Source organism: Rattus rattus, chromosome 11, assembly GCF_011064425.1.
Source record: "Rattus rattus isolate New Zealand chromosome 11, Rrattus_CSIRO_v1, whole genome shotgun sequence".
Lineage (NCBI taxonomy): Eukaryota > Metazoa > Chordata > Mammalia > Rodentia > Muridae > Rattus > Rattus rattus.
The window spans coordinates 29,920,145-29,941,137 of NC_046164.1; the positions used below are offsets into that span (position 1 = coordinate 29,920,145).

General features: G+C 44.8%; 1 protein-coding gene across 1 annotated transcript in view; it reads right to left on the bottom strand.

Annotated features, from left to right (window-relative positions):
* Fryl (FRY like transcription coactivator) overlaps window positions 1-20,993 on the bottom strand; it is a 165,479-nt gene that overhangs the window by 89,789 nt on the left and 54,697 nt on the right. Inside the window, exons 3-11 of the mRNA XM_032916330.1 lie at window positions 18,914-18,967; window positions 15,803-15,942; window positions 14,948-15,044; window positions 9,258-9,337; window positions 8,488-8,568; window positions 6,175-6,343; window positions 5,855-5,947; window positions 3,927-4,025; window positions 2,650-2,751 (exon numbers count right to left, since the gene is read on the bottom strand). Of these exons, the coding sequence (XP_032772221.1) occupies window positions 2,650-2,751; window positions 3,927-4,025; window positions 5,855-5,947; window positions 6,175-6,343; window positions 8,488-8,568; window positions 9,258-9,337; window positions 14,948-15,044; window positions 15,803-15,942; window positions 18,914-18,967 (915 nt within the window). The remainder of the gene's footprint in view (window positions 1-2,649; window positions 2,752-3,926; window positions 4,026-5,854; window positions 5,948-6,174; window positions 6,344-8,487; window positions 8,569-9,257; window positions 9,338-14,947; window positions 15,045-15,802; window positions 15,943-18,913; window positions 18,968-20,993) is intronic.

Genomic DNA, 20,993 nt, shown 5'->3' on the forward strand with positions numbered 1-20,993 from the left:
GTGTGTGTGTGTGTGTGTGTCTGTGTGGATGTGTGTGTGTGTGTGTCTGAGATATGACTCTGTGTGTGTGTGTCTGTGTGTGTGTGTGTGTGTGCGCGCGCGCACTATGTGTATGTATGAGGGTGTGTGGAGGGATGTGTGAGACATGACTGCTTGTGTGTGTATGTGTGTATGTAGTATGTGCATGTATGAGGGTGTGGGGGGGTGGAGTATGTGCATGTATGAGGGTGTGGTGGGGGGGCTTGAGGCTAACTTCTGGAGTCTTCCTCCACCACTTTCCACATTACCCAGCTGACAGGCAGACTCTCTACATTGAACTGAAGCTGCTTTCTAGTCTAGGTGGCCAGTTTGTCCTGCTGATCAATTCCCTGTTTCCACCTTCCAAATGCTGGGTTATAGAGAAGCTGCAATGCCCACAAACATCTATATGGGTCCTGGAAATCCTGATTCTGGCCGTCACCCTGTAGCTCTTTACCCTGAGCTGTTTCCCCAGCTTGGCAGGATAATTCTTTTAAAAAGCCGTATATATAATAGCTGTAATAAATTCACTATACTTATTCATATGACTCTGGAGTATAAAGTCTCAATATCCCAGGATTACAGCCAAGGCACTTGCTTCCTCAGGACACGACGCGTTCCTTTCTGCACATTCTAGGAGCACATGGCCAACCGGAAGGCACAAGCATCATAAACGGGATGACCGTGGATGCAGACCTGAATCTATCACTATGGTGATGGACACAGAGATCATTTATCCTCTTTCTGCCTTGGCAACAGGGGAAATGCCAAGATTCAATCCATCTAGCATCCAGCAACCATTAGGAAAATAAATCCTAGGGAGGAGTGTTGGCAATGAAATGAAAACACTTTTAGGTAGATTAAAAAAAAAAAAAAAAATCAATAGATTTGCTTGAATCAGGTAATTGACTAGAAAAAGTCTTTCATTAAATTTTCCAATAAATAGAAGAAATAAAATACAACTTGTTGTTATACACAACAGCGCACCATTTCTTAGAATGTTTAAATCTTCTTTTATACTTAAGCACAGCCACATTATTGGAAGCTTAGCAGGCGGGAGCCGAGTCACACAATTTCTGCTGAATAGAGCCTTAATGTAAGTTAAGGGTTAATGGCCAAGACAGCTGTAATCCAAATATTCATGCTATGCTGAGTGGCCCTTATCTCCTTTAGCCTGGCAGATTGATGCAGCCATTCACGCAAATGGACAATATGCCAGAGATATTTAACAGGAGGTAAGGGTTTAAAGAAAACAGCAATTCAAATGGAAGCCTCAAGACAAAAAAAAAGGGGGGGAGGAGGGATTAGGGTACTGTGAGAGCATTGTAAGTATGTTAGGTGGAAACAAAGATATAAAGAAACTTCAACAAAGCAACAGAAAGGTATGAACTGTCATGCCCGGAAACATTAAATGCACATCTTAAGAACATTCCAGAAGAAAGAAGACTGACTCAGAAGATGGCACACTCCCCTTGGTGCCTACATCTATGGGACTCATCAAAATAAGGACAGAATCAGTTGCCATATAAACACCTGGTAGTGTTTCTTTCCTGGTTGTAAGACCAAAAAAAAAGTTTAATCAACTTGATCTAGTCTTGGAGGTTTTCATAACCAAAGAGGGTATCTCAAGCCTTGTCTAAGAAGGAATAAAATAAATGAATGTATGTGTCAAAGAAAATGCTTTCTGAAAACATACAGCTTCTATACACCTTACTATGGAGTCAGAGCAGGTTTGAAGATAACGTAACCATGAATAATAAAATTCTTGAAGGGTAAACGACTCCTGTGAGGCCTTCATTTAACCTGGCTGTGCCTTGGTTTTACCACTGTCTCAATGTAACTCAGACAAAAAACAGGAAGGGGAATGTCAGGCGATGACACTTCTCTGACTGAATGGGCTCCTCTAACTCTGTATTCACGGGACATGCAGATGCAGCTGCGTGAGGCAGAATCACCTTTAGTGTTAGACGCTAACCGTGTTCCTAGACAAAGAAGAAATGAGGACCAGGAGAGCAGAGCATGCTGGGAAGAAACCAGTCTCTCTATAAGCTCTCACCCCTGTGTTGGTGACACTAAGAAGGGACGACTGTGGGCGTGCCAGTGGTGTGAGTAACACGTGCCCCTCCGTTCACATGACAGCTCCAGGAGCTTACACACTGGGGATCTCTGCCCCGTGTCAGATCCGGCTGTGCACACTCACTGAGGAGGACTAAGTGCCCCGTGTTCAGATAAGTGACAATTTACTATCAAAGCTTTTGCATATTACCCAGGCTTAAGCCAACATTACTGAACTTTCTTAAAACAAAAAGACAAAATATGTACAAGAAGGGTTTTCTGAGACTTAGTAATGGTTTACTTATAATTCTTAATAATTGGATTTATAAGTAAATATCACTACATGTAAAATGATATAACCGTTGAAAATACATAATTCTACATTTAATACAAACTAAAATGTTCAAAAGGTTTAATGTGCAAACACAATTCCCTACAGAAGTCCACAAGAGACTCTCACAAATGGATTATTCAAATCACCAAGAGTAATCAAAGTTTTGCTATTTACTGCTTAGTGGACACAGGGAAATGGACACATCACAGTATCCACAGGTCAGGGATGTAACAATGTCTTACCTTTAAATGTGACAAACAGTTTTGTAGGAAAATATGCCAGTTATTTAAAAAAAACTGTTTCTGACTGACACATAAAAGACAGGTAATTAGTGGGTACAAAGCCTGTGAGAGAGAGAGAGAGAGAGAGAAGGGGATTAACGTTCTTCACGGGACGTGCGGAACTCCTGAAAGATGGCTTCATTTATGCTCTTACAGAAAAAAATTAAAGACATATAATACAGCTTCTCCACTGTCAATATGAAACGGCATTTCATAGCCTAACAGGGTGAGTGAAGATCGTGCTCCTCCAGACCAATTCCTTAAGCCAGCATCTCCCAAGTTGGGGGGCAAGTTCTTCCTTCTCCCTGCCCTTCTCATCCTGTCCCCACTACGGTGCTTCTGAACAGAGAGTGAGGGCCAGCCTGGCATTTGAGTTCCGGCTGACTATGGTCAAGCACATGACTGCAGTGGCTTGTTTCCAAACCCGTGAAGTGACCAGTGATAACCACAAATGTCCGACTGAGGCGTGAGGCTTCAAGTGTGCCAAAGAATGTGAAGCATTCAGGGCAATGTCCGCCACAAGTAGGATTCGTAACTATTTTCGCTTCAGTGTAGACGGTCAATATTTGACCAATTCTCCACACTTTCCCTAACTGCAGGAAAATAGTGGGAAGTGGGATGGGTTTACTGGGGGGGAAAAGTGCCTTCAGCTTCAGACCGGAAATGATGAAATTGCACAGGGAATGGTTCTTAAAACATGAGGCTTTGGAATACAATTTTATGGTCTAAAATAAAAACAGTTATGGTTTGATATAAGACTATATTCAACATATAACATAATATAAAGTTTAAGACACCTGTCAAGACAGGCAAACACTGGGCAGGAAGTCTGAAAGACCCATTAAACACAGAGGCAGTGAAACAAGACCGGCCATCTGCAGGATAGTGTTCTAGCTAAGACCCCGAGGGCAGGAGCCTTGTAGTTACTCAAAAAAACTGTCTCCCTCCCCTCCCACTCTCTCCCATCTCACCCCTCTCCCTCCCTCCTCTCTCTTTCCTCCTCTCCCCCTCCCTCCTTCCCCCTCCCTGTCTCTAACAGCCTGCCCCCACCCCCGCCCCCATAATAAAAAAGTAGAAAATCTAAACTAGAACAGGAGAAAGTACAGGTGCAGAGTCCGCCCTGTCCTGGGAATTTTACAACTTCACATTTACACTTCTCTTCCACCTCTACAGGGGTCATAAATCCGTTACTAAAGCACCCAGCGGAGCACGCAGAGGTTTGAAACACTTCTCGGTACCAGTGAATGCTTCTTTCTGGAACTTAGTTCAAATGTAGTCTGATACAGCATCTCCACAAAATTTTTCAAACAGGGGACATTGACTTCATTTTTAACAGCCTAGGGAAGGAGTGAAGACAAACAGAGATAAAACGGTCACTGCCCGGTCACTGCCCGTAAACCATAAGAGCATTATGAGACCCGTCTGCCAGGTCTGAGGTAAGTTAATGATTCTCGGAGATTTGCATAGAAGTCTTATGTACCAAATGTTGTAAAGTAAACCTGGGGCCTGGCCTGCAGGGACAGGCAGAGGACACACGCGAGCAGATGGGAGGTGAGCGAACACAGAGCAGGTGCCACACGGGCGAGCGGTCTGTGCTCTGCAGAGGGGCCGAGGAGGAAGTGTGCTCTAAGCTGAACCCAGCTCCTTTATTGAGCAAACCTCCTAATTAACCCTTCCAGCTTCAGCTCCCACACCTCTCTCTGTCCCTGGGAGACGGGACAAGCCACAGCATCTTCTACAGCATCTCAGGGCACCGGTACTGGATGTCTGAGATGCTCCTTCCCCAGATGGAGCGTGCCTTCCTCCTTAGTGTTTGCTCAGTGGTCACCATCTCTCTCAAGACGGTGCTTGCATAATCATACTCTATTAAGAGTTCGATTCCCTACCCTTAGCCAATCCTTCCCTCTGTGTACCCACGCAGGTTCTTCACAGTGCCTGCCGTGACATGACATCCTACATATGCTGTGTCCAAGTTTATTCTGTTTGCATGCCAGAAATGAGCCCGAGAACCATACAGAATACTTCCCAGCTTGCTGGGGCTTGTTTTCTTTGCACAGTGGAGTCCCTGATACATAGAGGACAGCATTCGATGAAGGAAGAAGACAGGCCAGCCAGGCGAGGAGGGGAAGGTCATTGGAGATAGAAGCTGTCCCAGGAGAGCAGCAGCACTTTCACAGAGGTCTGGAGTTAGGGCTTGACACATGGCCTACAAAATTCCTCTGTAGAGGCTCTACCCAACGTACTCAAGAGACTTGGGGGAAAGTCATTGCAGGTAACAGATGACAATGACATGACTTTTATTTTTTTTAAGTACAGATAGCCTTGTTTGTTAATAAAGTGAATCTAGTTTATGGGACTAAATACAAGGCTGAGAGATGACTGTGTCATGGGCAAACCTTTAACTCACAGGATTTTTTTTTTTTTTTTTTTATTCACTTAAAAAAAAAATCCCTCCTAATTTAGTGGTAAGCTCAAAGGAAAGGCAGTTTTCACAGCTGTGCCAGCTAAGGTCATTAATTTCTCAATATCTTAACTTTTTTTTAAAAACGACAATTGTAGCTGGGCAGTGGTGGCCCATGCCTTTAATCTCAGCACTCGGGAGGCAGAGGCAGGTGGATCTCTGAGTTTGAGGATAGCCTGGTCTACAGAGTGAGTTCCAGGACAGCCTGGGCTACAGAAAGGAAACTCTGTCTCAAAAAAAAAAAAAAAAAAACCCAAACCAAACCAACCAACCAAACAAGCAATCTTCCAGCCACCCCACCTCTCCTAATCGTGTTCCCAAAGCAGCACAGGAGCACATCGGGTAACTCATGAAATATACAGCTCACCAGAGCACGAGTGAAGGTGAAAGGTAGAGCATTCGTTTCTCAGTGTGAAGATAAGTCCACTTACTAAACATTTAAGTGGAGTGAAATTTGAATAAAATAGAATTTACTTTCATATCTGGCCAAGACAAGAGGGGGCTAGTGTCTACAATAACTGGAAAATAATCAGAATCTATGAAATGATGCACAAAGCCATCTACGCCCGTCAACATAACAGAACACCCACAGCGGTGGGTGAGGCCAGCACTGGTTCACGGCCTTCTGGAGTTTTCAGGGAAGAGAGGGAAGTGTGTTATTTTATATGACGCGTGGTATGAATGTATAGGTATGTATATACTTACAGCGGCTACGGGGATAAGGATCTCCACAAATAAACCAGCAAGTGCATGTTTTATATCCTTGTCTTTCACTTCTAAGAAATACTGAGCGCATTCCTGGAAGGGAAAAAGGGAAGTTTAGATTGGCAAGAGGTTGACGAATTCGTATTAATCACATTTTCAAGAATACTCGGGCAAGCTAAGGGCAAGATGGCCTTTGGTTAGGACAGGGTCACTCTACACCAACGATAGTTATCACATGTGAAATTTAAAGACAAATCAGCATTAATGGCGTCACAAGGAAGGAGAGCAGACAGTTTTGGGCTAAGTGTAGCGACTGTCACCTGCATGAACTGAAACGAGGCTTCGAAGTCTTCCACGGGGTACATCATCACTCGGAAGAACTTCATCCCCATGATCAAGCTGATGATGCTCTGGACCACGTGCGGGCTCTGCTCCTTCTGTCGCAGCTCTTTCAACTCAGTCACGAACTTCTTCCTTACCGCCTGGAACCTTTAATGTATGCAGAGACGTCGTGGACTTGGATCAACGCCCCCACCTTCCCACCCCCGGCTAACTTCTTTAAGTTGAGACCAAAGGATGCATCCTGAAGGACTCACACACCTCCTTTCTCTGCCCTAATCAAAGCAACCAGAGGAACACTCTCAGTAGAATGCGACTGTGCTGATGTACTCTAGGTTTATTCTAAAGCCGGTGGTTCCAAAAGAAGAGGCGTAGAGGATAGGCACTTAGGTCACTGATAACATCTCAGCTCTTATGTCTTATCACTCACAATAAAACAACACTAAGCAACGTCTCTCACAAATCACTGTATAATTAAGATTGTCTCCAAAATTTAAAGCCCTTTTCTAAGTTCCCGATGACAGTTACATAGGGGAATAGTTCAGGGATGACAAATTAATTCAAAGAAACCAATCAATTGATTGTATTGATTGTAACCGAAAATTAGTGTCCCGTGTGCAGAGACACAGAAGAAAGGGTGCGGCTCTCGCTGTGTCACTAGGACCAGAAGGTTTGTGAAATGTGAGCGCAATACTGAGTTCAAATCAACAACCCGTGTGACTAGCATTTCTTGGGTCATACTGAAAACGGACACCTGAAGCCAAGCACTCTGGTACATGGATAGAATCGGAGGCTGGGACAGGAGCTTAGCTGAGAGTCTGAGGCCAATCTAGGCTGTGCAGAAAGTTCTAGGTCAACCGAGGCTACAGCAGTGAGACCCTGTCTCAGAAAACAAAACTAAACAAAACCAACAGCTGAAAATTCCAGAGAAGCAATCAGAGATCGGATTTAAATCACTACAATCAAGGAATTGTTCTAGATGAGATTCAGCCTCCCTTCCTCGGCTTCCCCTCGGTGGGAACGAGCCCTGGGTGTGAGCCTCCTGTGGTGTGAATCCCTCCATACTTCTCCACGCTCCTTATGTGCATGAGTGGAGACACTGTAGTGCTGCTCCACAGAGCTGGATTTCTTTCTCTTGCAGCTCATTTGAGGGAGGCTGGTACATGAATTCCCCAGCCACTTAGACTCTACCATCCCTCCCACACAGAGTTAACTCGGCCAGTAGTTAGGGTTTTCCTGTGTCTAGCTTGCTACTGTATTATTTAGAATTTCTGGTTGATGTTTCTAAGATACATTTTTATTTTTATAAACTCTGGGAATTATAATATAAAGAAAAATCAATCAAGAATCAAGCATTCCTTGTACCTATGATTTTGTGTCCCTTCACCTGAGTTAAGGAGTTACTGCGGGCTACATGGAACTTGACATTAAAGTGCTATTTGGGGGGGGGGGCGTGGGTGGTCTGGACCATTTGAAATACTTGAAACTGTGTTATAAGTCTTATGGTATGATCTTTACAAAGGGTCTCTAGTAAAAATAAAAATTAAAATGTACTAAATAATATATATTACTGAATATTACAATGCTATATACTGATACAACTATGCTTGCCTTTTTAAAAATTTACAGTGATTGTTATGTGGTGATTCAGGACCAAAGACTCTTCCAAACCCATCTGAGTGCACACAAACTGATATTATTCTCCTAACACATTTCCCAGGAGAAACAAAGGCAAACCCAAATGCTTCCAGTTTTGGGAGCAACACAGACCCTAAAGTTACAGTCCCCAGGAGACCGTACAGCAGTGCCCTGTACGTCCTAAAGCAAGTGCCTGCCCTAGAGTAACGCAGGTCTTTTACCCTTCCTCACTTGGTACCTCTCCTACTTCATATTAAACCAAGATGATTAGAATTCACTTCAGTGCAGCCTAAGAGATAAAAGCAATTAGAAAGCAATACAATTAATTAGCTCTGCTCAAAGCTCTAAATGAACAGTTTCAAAAAAAACAAGACAAAAAAGACATTTCTCATAGAATTCCTAACTGGGATTGGAGTAATGTCGGGGCTCTTCTGGACAACCCCTGACTTGATTCAGAGGTGTACACAGGCCAGGAATGAATAAAGAAACGCAGGCTGCTTAGTTCGGGACTGAGCATTGTTCCAGGGACTGCAGAAGGCAAGGCTACCACAAGTCGCATGACAATCTGGGCACCAGAAGGGCAGGTGTGGAATCATCAGTGCTGCTACATCAGAGCAAATCACTCCCCAGCACAGACAATGGTTTCTGCTGCTTACTTCGACTGGGCGAGCACGCCAATCACCTCTGCATATAGATCCGCAATGATGTGCACGTTCCCCGTGTTGGTCCCTGAATATCTGAAACAACAGAACGACGTGGCGGTTTAGTACCAGTTTTCTCTTGATACAGATTGAATTGAAATTCCTTATCAGAAAGCAAGTAACCCTAGCTAGGACCTGGGATGCTGAGGCAGGGGGATGATAAGCAGTGTGGGGCTAACATGAACAACATAGTTGAGGTCCAGGCCATCCTGGGCTACAAAATCCTGTCTCCAAAGCAAAGTAAAAACAAACAAACAAAACAGAAAGAAAAAGAAAGAAACCAACAATAGAATTCCTTATCAGAGTTTTATAACATCTTAGCTGAACACTTATTTGTAGGATTAAAAACTCCATGAATTTCCTTCCATATACATGTTAACTTGCCTTAAAATTAACCTTTTCTTTCTTACCGATCCAATCCATCAATTACTTTTTTTTTTTTTTTACAAAAATTTTCCCACATTCGGGAAAGACTAAAAACAATTGGGAGCCAATAGCTTTGAACTCATTAGAAGATTCAGACTTGGGAGCCAGGCATGGAAATGCAAACTTGTCACTCCAGCCTTGAGGAGTCCAAGGCAAAAGAATCAAGAGTTCAAGCCCAGTCTAGTCTACATAGCAACCTTAAGAAAACCAAACATGGGAGGGGTGAGAACTTTCCGTTTCTACAAATAGCCTGAATCGGGACTGTGGAAAAGCAACAAGTTGAAGTTAGTTACACTTACCCTTCCTTGTGTTTAAAGTGCTTAAAAGCTAGGTTTAGAACCTCATGAACTAAGGGGTCGGGTACAGGGTGGACAGGAATCTAGAATTTAAAGAAAAAACATCATGTCAGGAAAAAAAATCACGTCATGAAGGTTTCCTTCCGTAGCACGGAAGACTTCTATGAAAGTCTTACCATTTCAATGCTATCAATAATCTATTCCTGAGACAATAAGCATTTAGAAGTAATTCAAGGAAAATGCGCATGCTGCTCATAGGAGCGTCAAGTCTGATAAGAGCAGCTCAGAAAGATAACATTAGTAAGGAGGCTTCCCACGCACCACTGGTGGGGCTGGTGGCACTTTCCACACTGCACATACACCAGGAAAGGCATCACAGCATCCTACCCATTCCTTCCACTGTGAGCTGCAGATTATTTTAGGCTCAAAGCAGATGAGAGACAGATGTAAAAAGCCATGTAAAGCTCTCTCTTCTGAGCTGTCTACAGTCACTCTCTGGAGGATTTCACCCCTTGCTAGGTGTGAAAGCCTTCTGAACCAGGAAGAAGACACATTATTCTGGGAGACGGGATGTCAGGACAGAGATGGGGCTGTATAAATAGGTCTTATTAAATAGCTGTTGGCTGGCGCTAATGTTCTCTTGTGTGTATTTACCTCTCACACTGTACCGCCTCCAGAAATCCGAAATCCATTTCTATTCCACTACAAATCAATTACTCTTAGTAAAAACAGTAGGCAGACTTCAGTTAGGCCTTTTCTCCACCTCCATTTCCCTCTTGTAAAGGCCTCCACGTGCAGACGCCTGTCCATCTGTCTTTTGTCAATTTAATTTGTAGATCTCCAGTTACTAAAACTACAAGAGAATAAAATACTTCCTCTGCTTTGGACAAAGATTTATTTATGTTCTTTTCGGTTCTGTGCCTGGATGTGGGTAAGTGCCTGTGACTGTAGATGTCCATGGAAGTCAGCAGTGCAGGGTCCCCTGGAGCTGGAGTTACAGGCACTTGTGAGCGCCCAACATCAGTGCTGGGAACCCAGCGTGAGTCCTCTCCCAGAGCGGGAAGAGCTCTTAACCCCTGAGCCTTCTCTTTTCCATAATAACAATTACATGCCTAAAAATACAGCAGCAGGTACACCGGCTGATCTCAGTAACTGATTAGGAGTGCAAAGGTAAGTCCTAGGGGATAGCAAACTATTATTATATTAAAAGAACATTCAAAATCAAGAGAGACACTGCTATTGAACTACATACACAACATTTTTTAAAATTAAAAAAAAACTATTATAAAAATTAGCACACTAGTCAGGAAGGAGGGCAGCAGAGGATGGGACTTGAAATCCACGTAGTTGGGTTTAAATTATAGTTGGCAAACTCAGCAGTGGGCTCACACGTAAACACACATTTAAAACCAACAAACAGAGACACCAATGCTAACTGTCTCTCTTAAGCGGAATCATGACTTCTCCAATTCCAGGGACCTGGGGCCAATGTGAAGAGAAACAAAAGCACAGAACTGCCAGTTTTTGTAACATCTTTGACAGTGCCTTATTAGAATTGTGTTACTAAGGTGGGATTGGATGAAGACGTCCACATAGCTGCCTTGACACCCACCTTCCACCTTCTCTACAGGCTATTGGCAGCCGTGGCTGAACTCTGTACAGTTGGCTGGGAGGTGTGGAGGGAGAGGCTGGGCTCTCAGATCAGTGCCAGTGACACTCCTGTGAGGGGGTCAACAGTTTACAGACCCATTTTTAAGTCTCTGTGACAAATAGCTGCTTTATACATGAACTCCTGGGGTTGGTGTTTCTCTAGAATATTCTATATCCCTAGTTTCTAAAATATAAAACAGTAACACTAACAAAAAAAAAACCTATTTAAACAATGAAATGAATGTGGACAGACTACCTGGTCTGCTCTTACTTAAAGCCAGAAGAAAAAGCAGGAAGCACGGATAGACCACAGTGAAGTTTACAGCAGGAGACTGCACCTCTGGGTTTTACTTGCAGAGGTGAACATGGTCATAGCCATTTCATTTCAGGAGTGGAAACAATGTGGATGAATGGCTGGAATACGGAGTGGAATCTACTGGCTCAGACAGAAAAGAGCCAGCCTTGTGTGGTTAACAGTCTCATCTTCGGGATCGAGTTTTTGCATCTGATGGCTGCCGTGGTATCAGTAACAATTTTGGTTCTGGAGGGGTGGATGCATTGGGCACCACACAACAGCCACCGTTTATTCCAGTGGCTAGCTCATGAAATTGTATCTTCTTGTCACGTCTTACCACAAAATCACACTGAAATGGGAGATCTCATGAAGCTGATCCTTTCGACAGTGACTGTGTTCATGTCCTCACAGTGACATACTGGGTAAAACACAGCAGAAGGAGTGCAAACCCACCCTCCCTCCCCAGGATGAAAAGCCGAGTGCCACGGGCCTTGCTCAGGGCTACCACTGGCATCTCACGCGCTGCTGTACATTTCAAGGTGCCCAGTGTCTGCCACAGGAGAAAGCCCCTCTCACCCGGCTCGCTGCCTCAGTGAACCCCTAAAACTCAGTGTAAGACCCAAAGTATCCCGAACCTTCTAAATGCCAGTGTGCTGGTGAAACGCCATTCTGTTGGACGCTCAAAAGCCCCGTAACAACATCAGAGCCTAAGCCTTCGTTACCGCACCCTGTCCTTTTGAATGGGTGTGTTCATGGAGCTTGGATGTGAAGGCTGGGGGTATATCTGCCTCATTTTTAATTATCATTATTGTGTGGTGTGTGTGCTTGGTGTATGGGGAGGGGGGCACCTGCTCGTGTGAGATCGCTTCTCAATCCTTTGTCCGACAAATCAGTCGACTTAGAAGCATCCATGCTACTAGACTGACAGGCCGTGAGCTCCGGGGCTTCAGCTGCATACCCATGGTGCGGGGCTCCGGTTATAGGCGCTTGGCCCCTTACTCGGTTTTTTGATGGATCCTGGGCATCTGAACTCAGGTCCACACAGCAGGTCTTTGCCCACTGAGCCACCTACCCAGTCCCTCTGTCTGCTTTTCCTTAATATACTTTTAAAATCTTGAATCAGTTTTGTTCCATTGGTGAATTAATGCTATTTGATTTCATCTTTAAATTAAATCAATTTTTATACTAACTTGTTACAAGGAAAACTTTAGTTTGAAAAGAGACTGTTCAATTTTTACCTAATCTCACATGGTAAAAATAATAACTTCTTATTCAAAGGAGAACTTGCAAATTTAAAAACAAAGGAACTACCGCATGGCGGTCACTGCGGCACTGCAACTGAAGGCTTTTCTTCATCTGTGACGAACATGAAGACAGCGGTGAACACTACCTGGGAATTTCCCATGAACCACACACTACTGAGTCCAGATCTCGTGATGCGACTGAAGTATATTATGCATAGCCTTTTACACAGAGGACAAAGGGCCAGTGGAGAGCAGCCCAGCTGAGTTCCCCAGCAAACAAGACAGACAGCTGGGACATTAGTATGTGCCTTGGCCACCGCCCAACAATGACAATGATCAGCTGGCTCAGAGATTACAGAATCCTTCATGCATGGGGAAGTAGTACTGAGCGCATAACCATCACCCAGGGAGGGACCATTTACACTGTAAGGGCAGGGACTAAGTCACGCGAGTAGTTAGTCCTCTTCAACAGTGAGCTCAGAGTACGGATACTCTGGTACCTCATGCAGGACAGAGTCACAGCCTACCGAGGACATGTTATGCATGATAGGAACAAAGGTCCTAGCAAACCCAAGACACTGTAAGTCAGTTACTCGGAGATCTGTGAGGCTCTATGGCATTTTCACATAAATCAGGTTACTTTGCCCCCATATTTTAGAAACCTTTACTGATTTTTAAAAATTTTATTTCTATAGGTTTAGAGAAACTAATTTAAGAAACAAAAACAACTTTGCCTTTTTTGTGAAGAGTCCCCTCAAAGAGTTTTGGAAAAGGCTTATACGTGCCCTCAGTGTCGTGCTGTTTGATTGGGTGCATCTGAACTCTGGGATGAGGTGACATTAAAGGATGAGGGAGGGCACTGCTGGGAGGAACAGTGTGGGAGCAGAACCCGGGTCCTCACCAGAGGCAGTGCCCTGTCTCACACCCAAGGCCCCTGAGTCAGTCAGCGAGGCCTTGGGCAGAGATCTCGACCAAAACAAGCCCACTAGAAAAACTTCTAAAAGGCTTATATGTCTTGGTACTGATGCTGTCCTGTGTTAAGAAGCTGTGTGGATTATAGAAGCTGAGGCAGGAGGCTTGCAACTCTGAGAAAAGGGAGGGAAATGGCAGATACTGTCAGGGGAGGATACCCTGCCCCCTAGGTGGGCTATGGGTTGAAGCTTCTGAAGCCAGTCCAAGTACAGGTGACTTTGGGGCTGGAAAGCCAAAACAACAACAACAATCACCACCACCACCACCACCACCACCACCACCACCACCACCACCACCACCACCACCACCACCACCACCACCACCACCACCACCACCACCACCACAACAGGACAGGGACCAACTGGAGAGTAGCATGGGATGCAAAGGAGAAAAACTACAGTGAGCTAGAATCACAGAGGTCAGTGTCTGGAGGAGGCTACAATTTCTCAGTGTGGAGGAAGGGAACCCAGTATTACTGCAATAAGAAGGGAGTGTGCAGCCACTGCCCTAGCACTCGCGAGCTCAGGGTCCTGCCAAGGGAGCACCACGGAGAGTTGAACCGGTGCCCCCCACATCACAGGACCACAGTCGGCATACAAGAGTCAGCCACAGGGGACAGTCAAGGTTTCCAGAGGCCAGGTCCTTCCTCCCCACAGCTCTCCTGCCCCTGTAACTTTGGTTTTAGCATCCTGGCATCCTGGCTACACTCAAAAATATCAGAGAAACCTAATCTGCCCTGGGAATCAGATTTCCTCTACGAAAAACCCCACTACCACCAAAAAACCTTTACAAAACGCATAGTAAGGCGCCTTTGGCTTTTGAATAACTCATTTCTCTCTCTTACGTATTCGTTAGGCCTTTTATTTGCAAATGACAGTCAGTCCGCATACATGGTAAAGACAAACAGACAACCCAAGAACACACAATGCTAACTGAACCAAGCTCGACTGCAGAGCACTTGAGATGTGGCATTTGCTACTCTTTTACATCCCATTCTAGAAACAAAACGGAACTCCTATCCAAATGCATCGTGAGGAAAAGGTGATTTTTTTTTAATTTTTTCTAATTTTCTTCTCTAACCACAGTCCATAGTTGGAAATTTACAGATGATCCTTTAATAACATACAATGTCTTAAAGACTACACGCATAAAACCTTCGAACTTGTGCAAGCACGTGCACGCACACACACCGCCATTCACTTCAACCAGGCTGTATCTTTACTTCCACCTCGTGGAAAGGAAGGGAGCGTAAAAGGGTTGAGTAGCCAGATGACGCGCGGACAGCGGGAAGTCCCTAGTTACCGCCGTTCCACTCAGCGTGTTCTTCCTAACAAGATTTACCTTCACACACACGGGGCAGGCAAGTACAGAGCAGGCAAGGCCCAGGAAGTGGAAAGACGTGGGGTTGAATTAAGTGGTCTGGTCACCGAGTGGGCCAGGATCTCAGCGTCCTCAGTGACTACCCGAGACACGAGGGCGTGCGGCACGCCACGGGAGGAGTGGGGATTCGGCTTGGACGTAGAGACACTCACCTGCTTTAGAACTTCTACCAAAACTAAACAGAAAATGAAGTCTACAGCTAAGTCCCGCCGCTCCAGGAGGTAATCTCTCTCACGGTGCTGCTCGTCTCTGCAACAAGAACCCAAAAGGAGAACTGTATTGAGACTCAGTGTCCCAAAGTGGCGGCTGTAGCGTGCTTGGCTCGTGTGGTGTGCCATGTTCCTCCTCAGCACGTGTGAGTGTGAACGTGAATGTGAGCGTGAGTGTGAGCGTGAGTGTGAGTAAGCGGGACGAGTGAGTGAGGAGTGGAGTGGGGGACTCAGCACCAACTGGGATGGGGACTTCGCTTCAGTACCCGCTGCATGCACGGTGCGTTCTGCTGATTTTAGACGCTGCTATTTCTATATACAGCATACACTTCACTGTTCATCTACTAGAAAGAAGCCTGATGTAGAAGAATTGGCAAGAGAAAGAAAAGTACTCCAATTTCCCTCTAGAAAACCTAGCATGGCTACATAACTCATTGGTAGTTTAAAAACAATTCCACGAACTAAGCATAAACACAGCGTGGGGTAACTTTCTCACACCTAAGGTGGGAACTTTGCATATGATACACCAACGTGTCTATAGTACTAAGCCACTAAGCCTCAAACAATCGCCTATGATAGATACCCTCAACTGATAAGGTAGATTATTAAAGTTTGAGCACGAACTCTCATTCCTATGCATTCTTACCACCCCCCAGGGCATAAATTTACCTACCTTGTCTCTAAACAAAGCAGTCCGTGCTCGGTAGCTGAGTGACACAATCTCGGCTTGATAACAACATCACCCCATCTCCCTCGAGTGCCTCACATCCAAGAAAGATGGTTGGCTAGGCCACTTACCCCTTAGACTTTGTGCTAGACCTCGGCCTGTACCCGTAGGATTCATCGTCAGTCCCGTTCTGGCGTCGGTACCAGTCAAACAAGGTTCGGAGTAAGGAAGGGAGACAGTGCTCGGCTACGGAGCTCATAGAGCTTATCAACTGGAAGGCAAGAGGCCGAGTATAACAGGAGAAACGGCAGCGACCTCCCCAGTCCACGAGCCACCCCAGGGAAACGCAGAGAGATGATCAATGAGAGAAAAAAAACGTGTCCGAGAGCTAAGGGATGGGCCAAGGCTTCAGCCGTGGAATGGAATAAAGTCAGCTTGAGCCTTAGCCCCAATCAGATGCCATCCCAAACCTTCACCTTAGTTGGCAGCTTGTGATCTCCCGGCACCCACTAGCCACTCGGCTGCGTGACACCAAGTTTGTCTGCTATACCTGATTACATCCGTGGCTATCTCTGAAGAGCAGTGAGCTATGTGGGTGAACCTCTGGGTTATTTTTTTTTTTCCATAAGCGTCCTACCGACACCTTCTTCAAATCCTCTCTATTCCTACCCCGCCAGCTTGTCAATGCTTCTATGAACAAGATTCCAGAGCATTACCAAGTTTCTGATGGAGAAGATTCCCTACAGACAAAGAGGAGGATGGAGGGAAAGGCTCCATTCGCCATGTTTCTCTGTGATACAGGGGAACTGTAGTTACTCTGTTATCCACATGGTGGAGCCATGTCGAAAACAAACTTTTAATGACACAGGAATGGTATAATGAAGTGATCCTTGATGCTGTCTGGACGCATGGGTTCCCATCCGCAGTGTCCCTGAGGGCTGTGTGTCCGGCTGAGGGCTGTGTGTCTGGCAGGTGCTGGTATTGGAGATTTCGGATTTTTGAGAGGTGGAGCCTGGCAGGAAGTGGGCGGTCCCTTGAAAGGAATGCTGGGAGTCTAGCTCCCTCCTGTTTCTCTCTGCTTATTAGCCACAGCAAGCTACCACCAGCATGTACTGCGTGTGCCTCCACAGGCAGGACGCAAAGGGATCAAGTGACCATAAACGCACCTTGAGCCAAACAAACCCTTCTTCCATCCGAGCTAATTATCTCCGATTCTTGGCCACAGCCGCAGAAAGCTGACTAGCACCAAATTCAAGATAAACACCAATTGCTTCCTCTTTTGAATAAACCCAACTTTCCTAGACTAGCTACGACTAGTAGCCCCATGGTCGCACATCAACGAAGATTCCAAGAACATGCTCTTCCTTCCGGTATTCTCTACATCTGATTCAACGCGCTGCCTCCAAATTTAAAACAGCATATAGTCAATGCTCCATTGTTGATTTATCTAAAACATGCGGGCTGCGGAATTGTCAAGGGCTTTGTTCAGTTCTGTGACCACGGGAAGTATCTTTTAATGAAGATAAATTGATATCTCTAGAAATCAAATTAATCCCGTGGTGTTTCATGCTCTTTATAAACTTCAAAATTAAGTTTAGCCAGGAAAAGAAACAAACTATTAACTGCACAGCTCTGTTTCATTATTTGGGCCTTGTAGCAGCGTTGTGATTTCTAACTTTCTCTGGGCACAATTTATTACAGATTATTCTAATTTGATATGCTCTATGACACTGGAAATTCAAAACATGATCTTAATTGTATTGTTCAATGTGCTTAAAAATTGCATTTTGGGGTTGGGGATTTAGCTCAGTGGTAGAGTGCTTGCCTAGCCAGCGCAAGGCCCTGGGTTCGGTCCCCAGCTCCGAAAAAAAGAAAAAAGAAGAAGAAAAAAGAGAAAAAGAGAAAAAGAAAAAAAAATTGCGTTTTAAGAAAATGAGTAGTGTGCCCCAAACAAAACTCCATTTAGTATCTAGGAAAGAATAAAGCACTGACTGCTCGGCTAAACATATAATAATACAGTTCAGACAACACAAAGCATTTTTCTGTCAGCAAACCACCTAGCAGCCACTTGCTGTTTTAAATGAGCATTTACATTTAAAACAAAAAGAAAGGGAACTCTCCTGAGAACGGCGTACACTCGCCAATGAAGCCAGATGCTGTATCGGTCTCACTACTTCTACAGTGGAGAACCCCTTGAAAAGAACTGAGTAACCCGGAGGTACCTTCCTGCCTGAGGTTCCTTTGTAGACCAGAGTCTACCCACTTGGCACATGCAGAACACCAGATCCTAGACAGTGGTTTGTAAACCCTGGTGCTCTACTGCAGAACTCTCTCTTGGCAACGAAGCCTTGGAAACACTAGTGAGCTCGGCAGCACGGGCATCTGGGGAGCCAGCAGTCCTAGGCGGTGTGCTTTATCTGACCAGCTGATCTACGGTGAGCATTCTCTTCCTTTCCTAGACACACTACTCTGGAAGGCGGCCATGTTCACCGTTGTATGGAGACAGTACTCTGAATAAACAGGCCCATAAATATTAGTGACGCTAGACTGTTATTTTAAATTATCATTATGTAATAAAATGGTTATGATACAAGGGGGTGTGACCCAACATTTAATCCCAGCAAAGAAAAAAAATAATAAAAGAACAGACTTCAGATGCTGGAATTCTATATAAAAGTTTCCAAGAAATGTGCTAAAAGTTAAAAAGTAACGTTAAATTGTTTGAAAGTAAGAAAACATAATGTAAAAATTCTAGATTCCAGGCTAGGAATGGTGCTGCACATCTGCAATCCCAGCATTTGGAAAGAAGGGGCAGTTGGATGGCTGAGAGTTCGAGGCTTATCTGGCCTACACAATGAGACCCTGTCCCGAATGAATGATGAATGAATGAATGAATGAATGAATTAATGAATGAATGAATAGTAGAAACAATCTGGTACATAGGATGAGATAAAAGGATTTAGTTAGCTTCCTGGGAAAACTTTCCAAAGCATATTAAAGACATTAGCAATGAAAAGGGGGAAAATAAAGAAAGAAGGAGGGAGGCCCCACAGGAGATCTTAAAGAGCTGACTAAGCAAAAATTGATGGCGACCATTGCTCCATGAAGAGGAATCTACCATATAGGAACATACAGGAGTATTACACAAAACGGAGGACTTTCTCAATGGTGAACACGTGTGAACTAGATTATTAGAACAGTCATAGTTCTTCAAAGAAGATTCTTCCCCCAAATTACAATACCTGGTCAAACTGCAGATCTTCACCCCTCTGAAGAGATCTGGATAACAGCTTTTCCTGTGGTGGTAATAATAATAATGAAAATACAGTTTAAAATAAAACATTAGAGGACTGCCATGTTATCAACAGCTTAGACTTACAGTTCATTTTGCTTTAATTTTATTATTTTTACAGGCTGGTTTCTTTAAAGAAAGGTAAGTCTCCACCTTGCCCTCAACACAACATAGGATTCAAACCACTCCCATGCAAGGGACTTCCCAGCCACTCTCTAAATAGAATGGCTCTATTAATGACGATTCTTAGATTAAGAAATTAAAGTTCAACAAAGGACCTGTTTAGATTCAAGTTCGGATATCACCATGATGCTTTTATTAGTTTGTTCATTTGTTTAACCAGTGTTGACTAGGCTGGAGATACGGCGGAGTGTGGTAGCAAAATGATGAGTGAGGCCCTGGGTACCAGTGGGGGGCTCGGAGGGGAGCAGAGAGAGACAGAAACAGAGAGACAGGAAGAAACAAGGAGAGACAAAAACACAGAGACAGAGAGAAACAAGGAGGCAAGGAGGTGTAGGCGGGGCAGGAAGGAAAAGGAAATATCATCTTCCAGGTGGAGCAGCTCGGACCAGTAACCTACCACTGGGAAAACTGGAGCTGGAGGGAGTTTGGGGCCAACTTGGACTACGTGTGTGTGTGTGTGTGTGTGTGTGTGTGTGTGTGTGTGTGTGTGTGTGTGTGTGTGTGCGCATTTGTGTGTGTGTGCAGACAGACCGACAGACACTGGCTCCCAGCTAGTGTGGGCTATGGGGAACACAAGTGTTTATGAATAGTATCCTCATACAATTTGGTGGCCTAGCCTGTGAGGCCATGAAGCTTGATCTGGAAGCCAGCTGCAAGACTCGAGATCTCTGGGCTTTGCTTTTCTCATTTGAAACAGCGCTGTTTTCAGAAACAAGCTACTTTAAGATGGGGAGGGGGGATTGTCCAGTTGAAGTTGTTTAGAGGAGGCAGGAGTGGTAGGCTGCCTGGGAACCACTGCTCTAGAAAGTGAGTTTATCCCCTCATCATTACTTAGGTGTGCACACGCTGCTAAGTCACTTCTCCTTAGCATCCAGCGCCTTGTTCGAGGAGGACTGATTGCGGCACAGCTGTTTCATACATGAACTCTTTTTTTAAAAGCAGATTTCTCTTGTTTAATCATGTGTCTGTGCATATGAGCACAGGGGCCCACAGAGGCCAGAGTGAACATTTCAGATGATTCATCCTCCTGTAACTCTCCCTCCAGGGTATGTCTCTGGCCTCTGTGAGGACCTGGAGGATTTGTTAAATTGTCTGTATCTTGACAGCCCTACCCATTATTGAACGCATTAACAAACTCAGTCTCCAATAATGCATGGCGTCACACTGAAGAAATCAAAGACCTCCCCCTAGCTCTCTGTCATCGGACCACCGGCGAACCCAGATTTGAGTTTTCTTTCCTCTCCCTGTGTCTTCCAGCTCTGTCTGCCTGTTGTATGGGGGAATCTGTGCTCGCCTGAGGCTGTGTATCTGTGTGTGATTCTGAGTGTTCTTAACAAAGGGCGCCACTCTGCACTTACTGAACGGATCAGAGAGCATCACATGAGGAAGGGATGAGGGAGGCGCTACAGAAGTCTTTATCAGAGTTTACAAGGGATTAAGTTCCTGACTCTAACTGACCCCAACTGCCCGAAATAACGGACAGTATTACAGACATCCTCGTTTCTCAAGCAATGGCTGTATGTCATGTTCGGTGTTTACGGTGGATATTCATTTATAAGACTGGCTTATGACTATTTGTTCTTTCCAGCAAATAATCATCAGGACACACATGGGTCAGGGGCATAGAAGTGTACAAAATTTAAGATGACAGCTAGGCACTAGCTTAGTGTGTAAAAGCTGATTGCACGGGAAATCCAAGAAAAGCAAGGCTGTCACACTGTTCTCCTCAAGGCAGGTTACACAAACAGGCTGAGCACACAGTAGGACAGCAGTCTTACATGACTTTAAAGGGTTAAAAGGGTTATTAACTCTGGCTGTGAGGTCCAGGAAAGGTTCCAGTCTCTTAG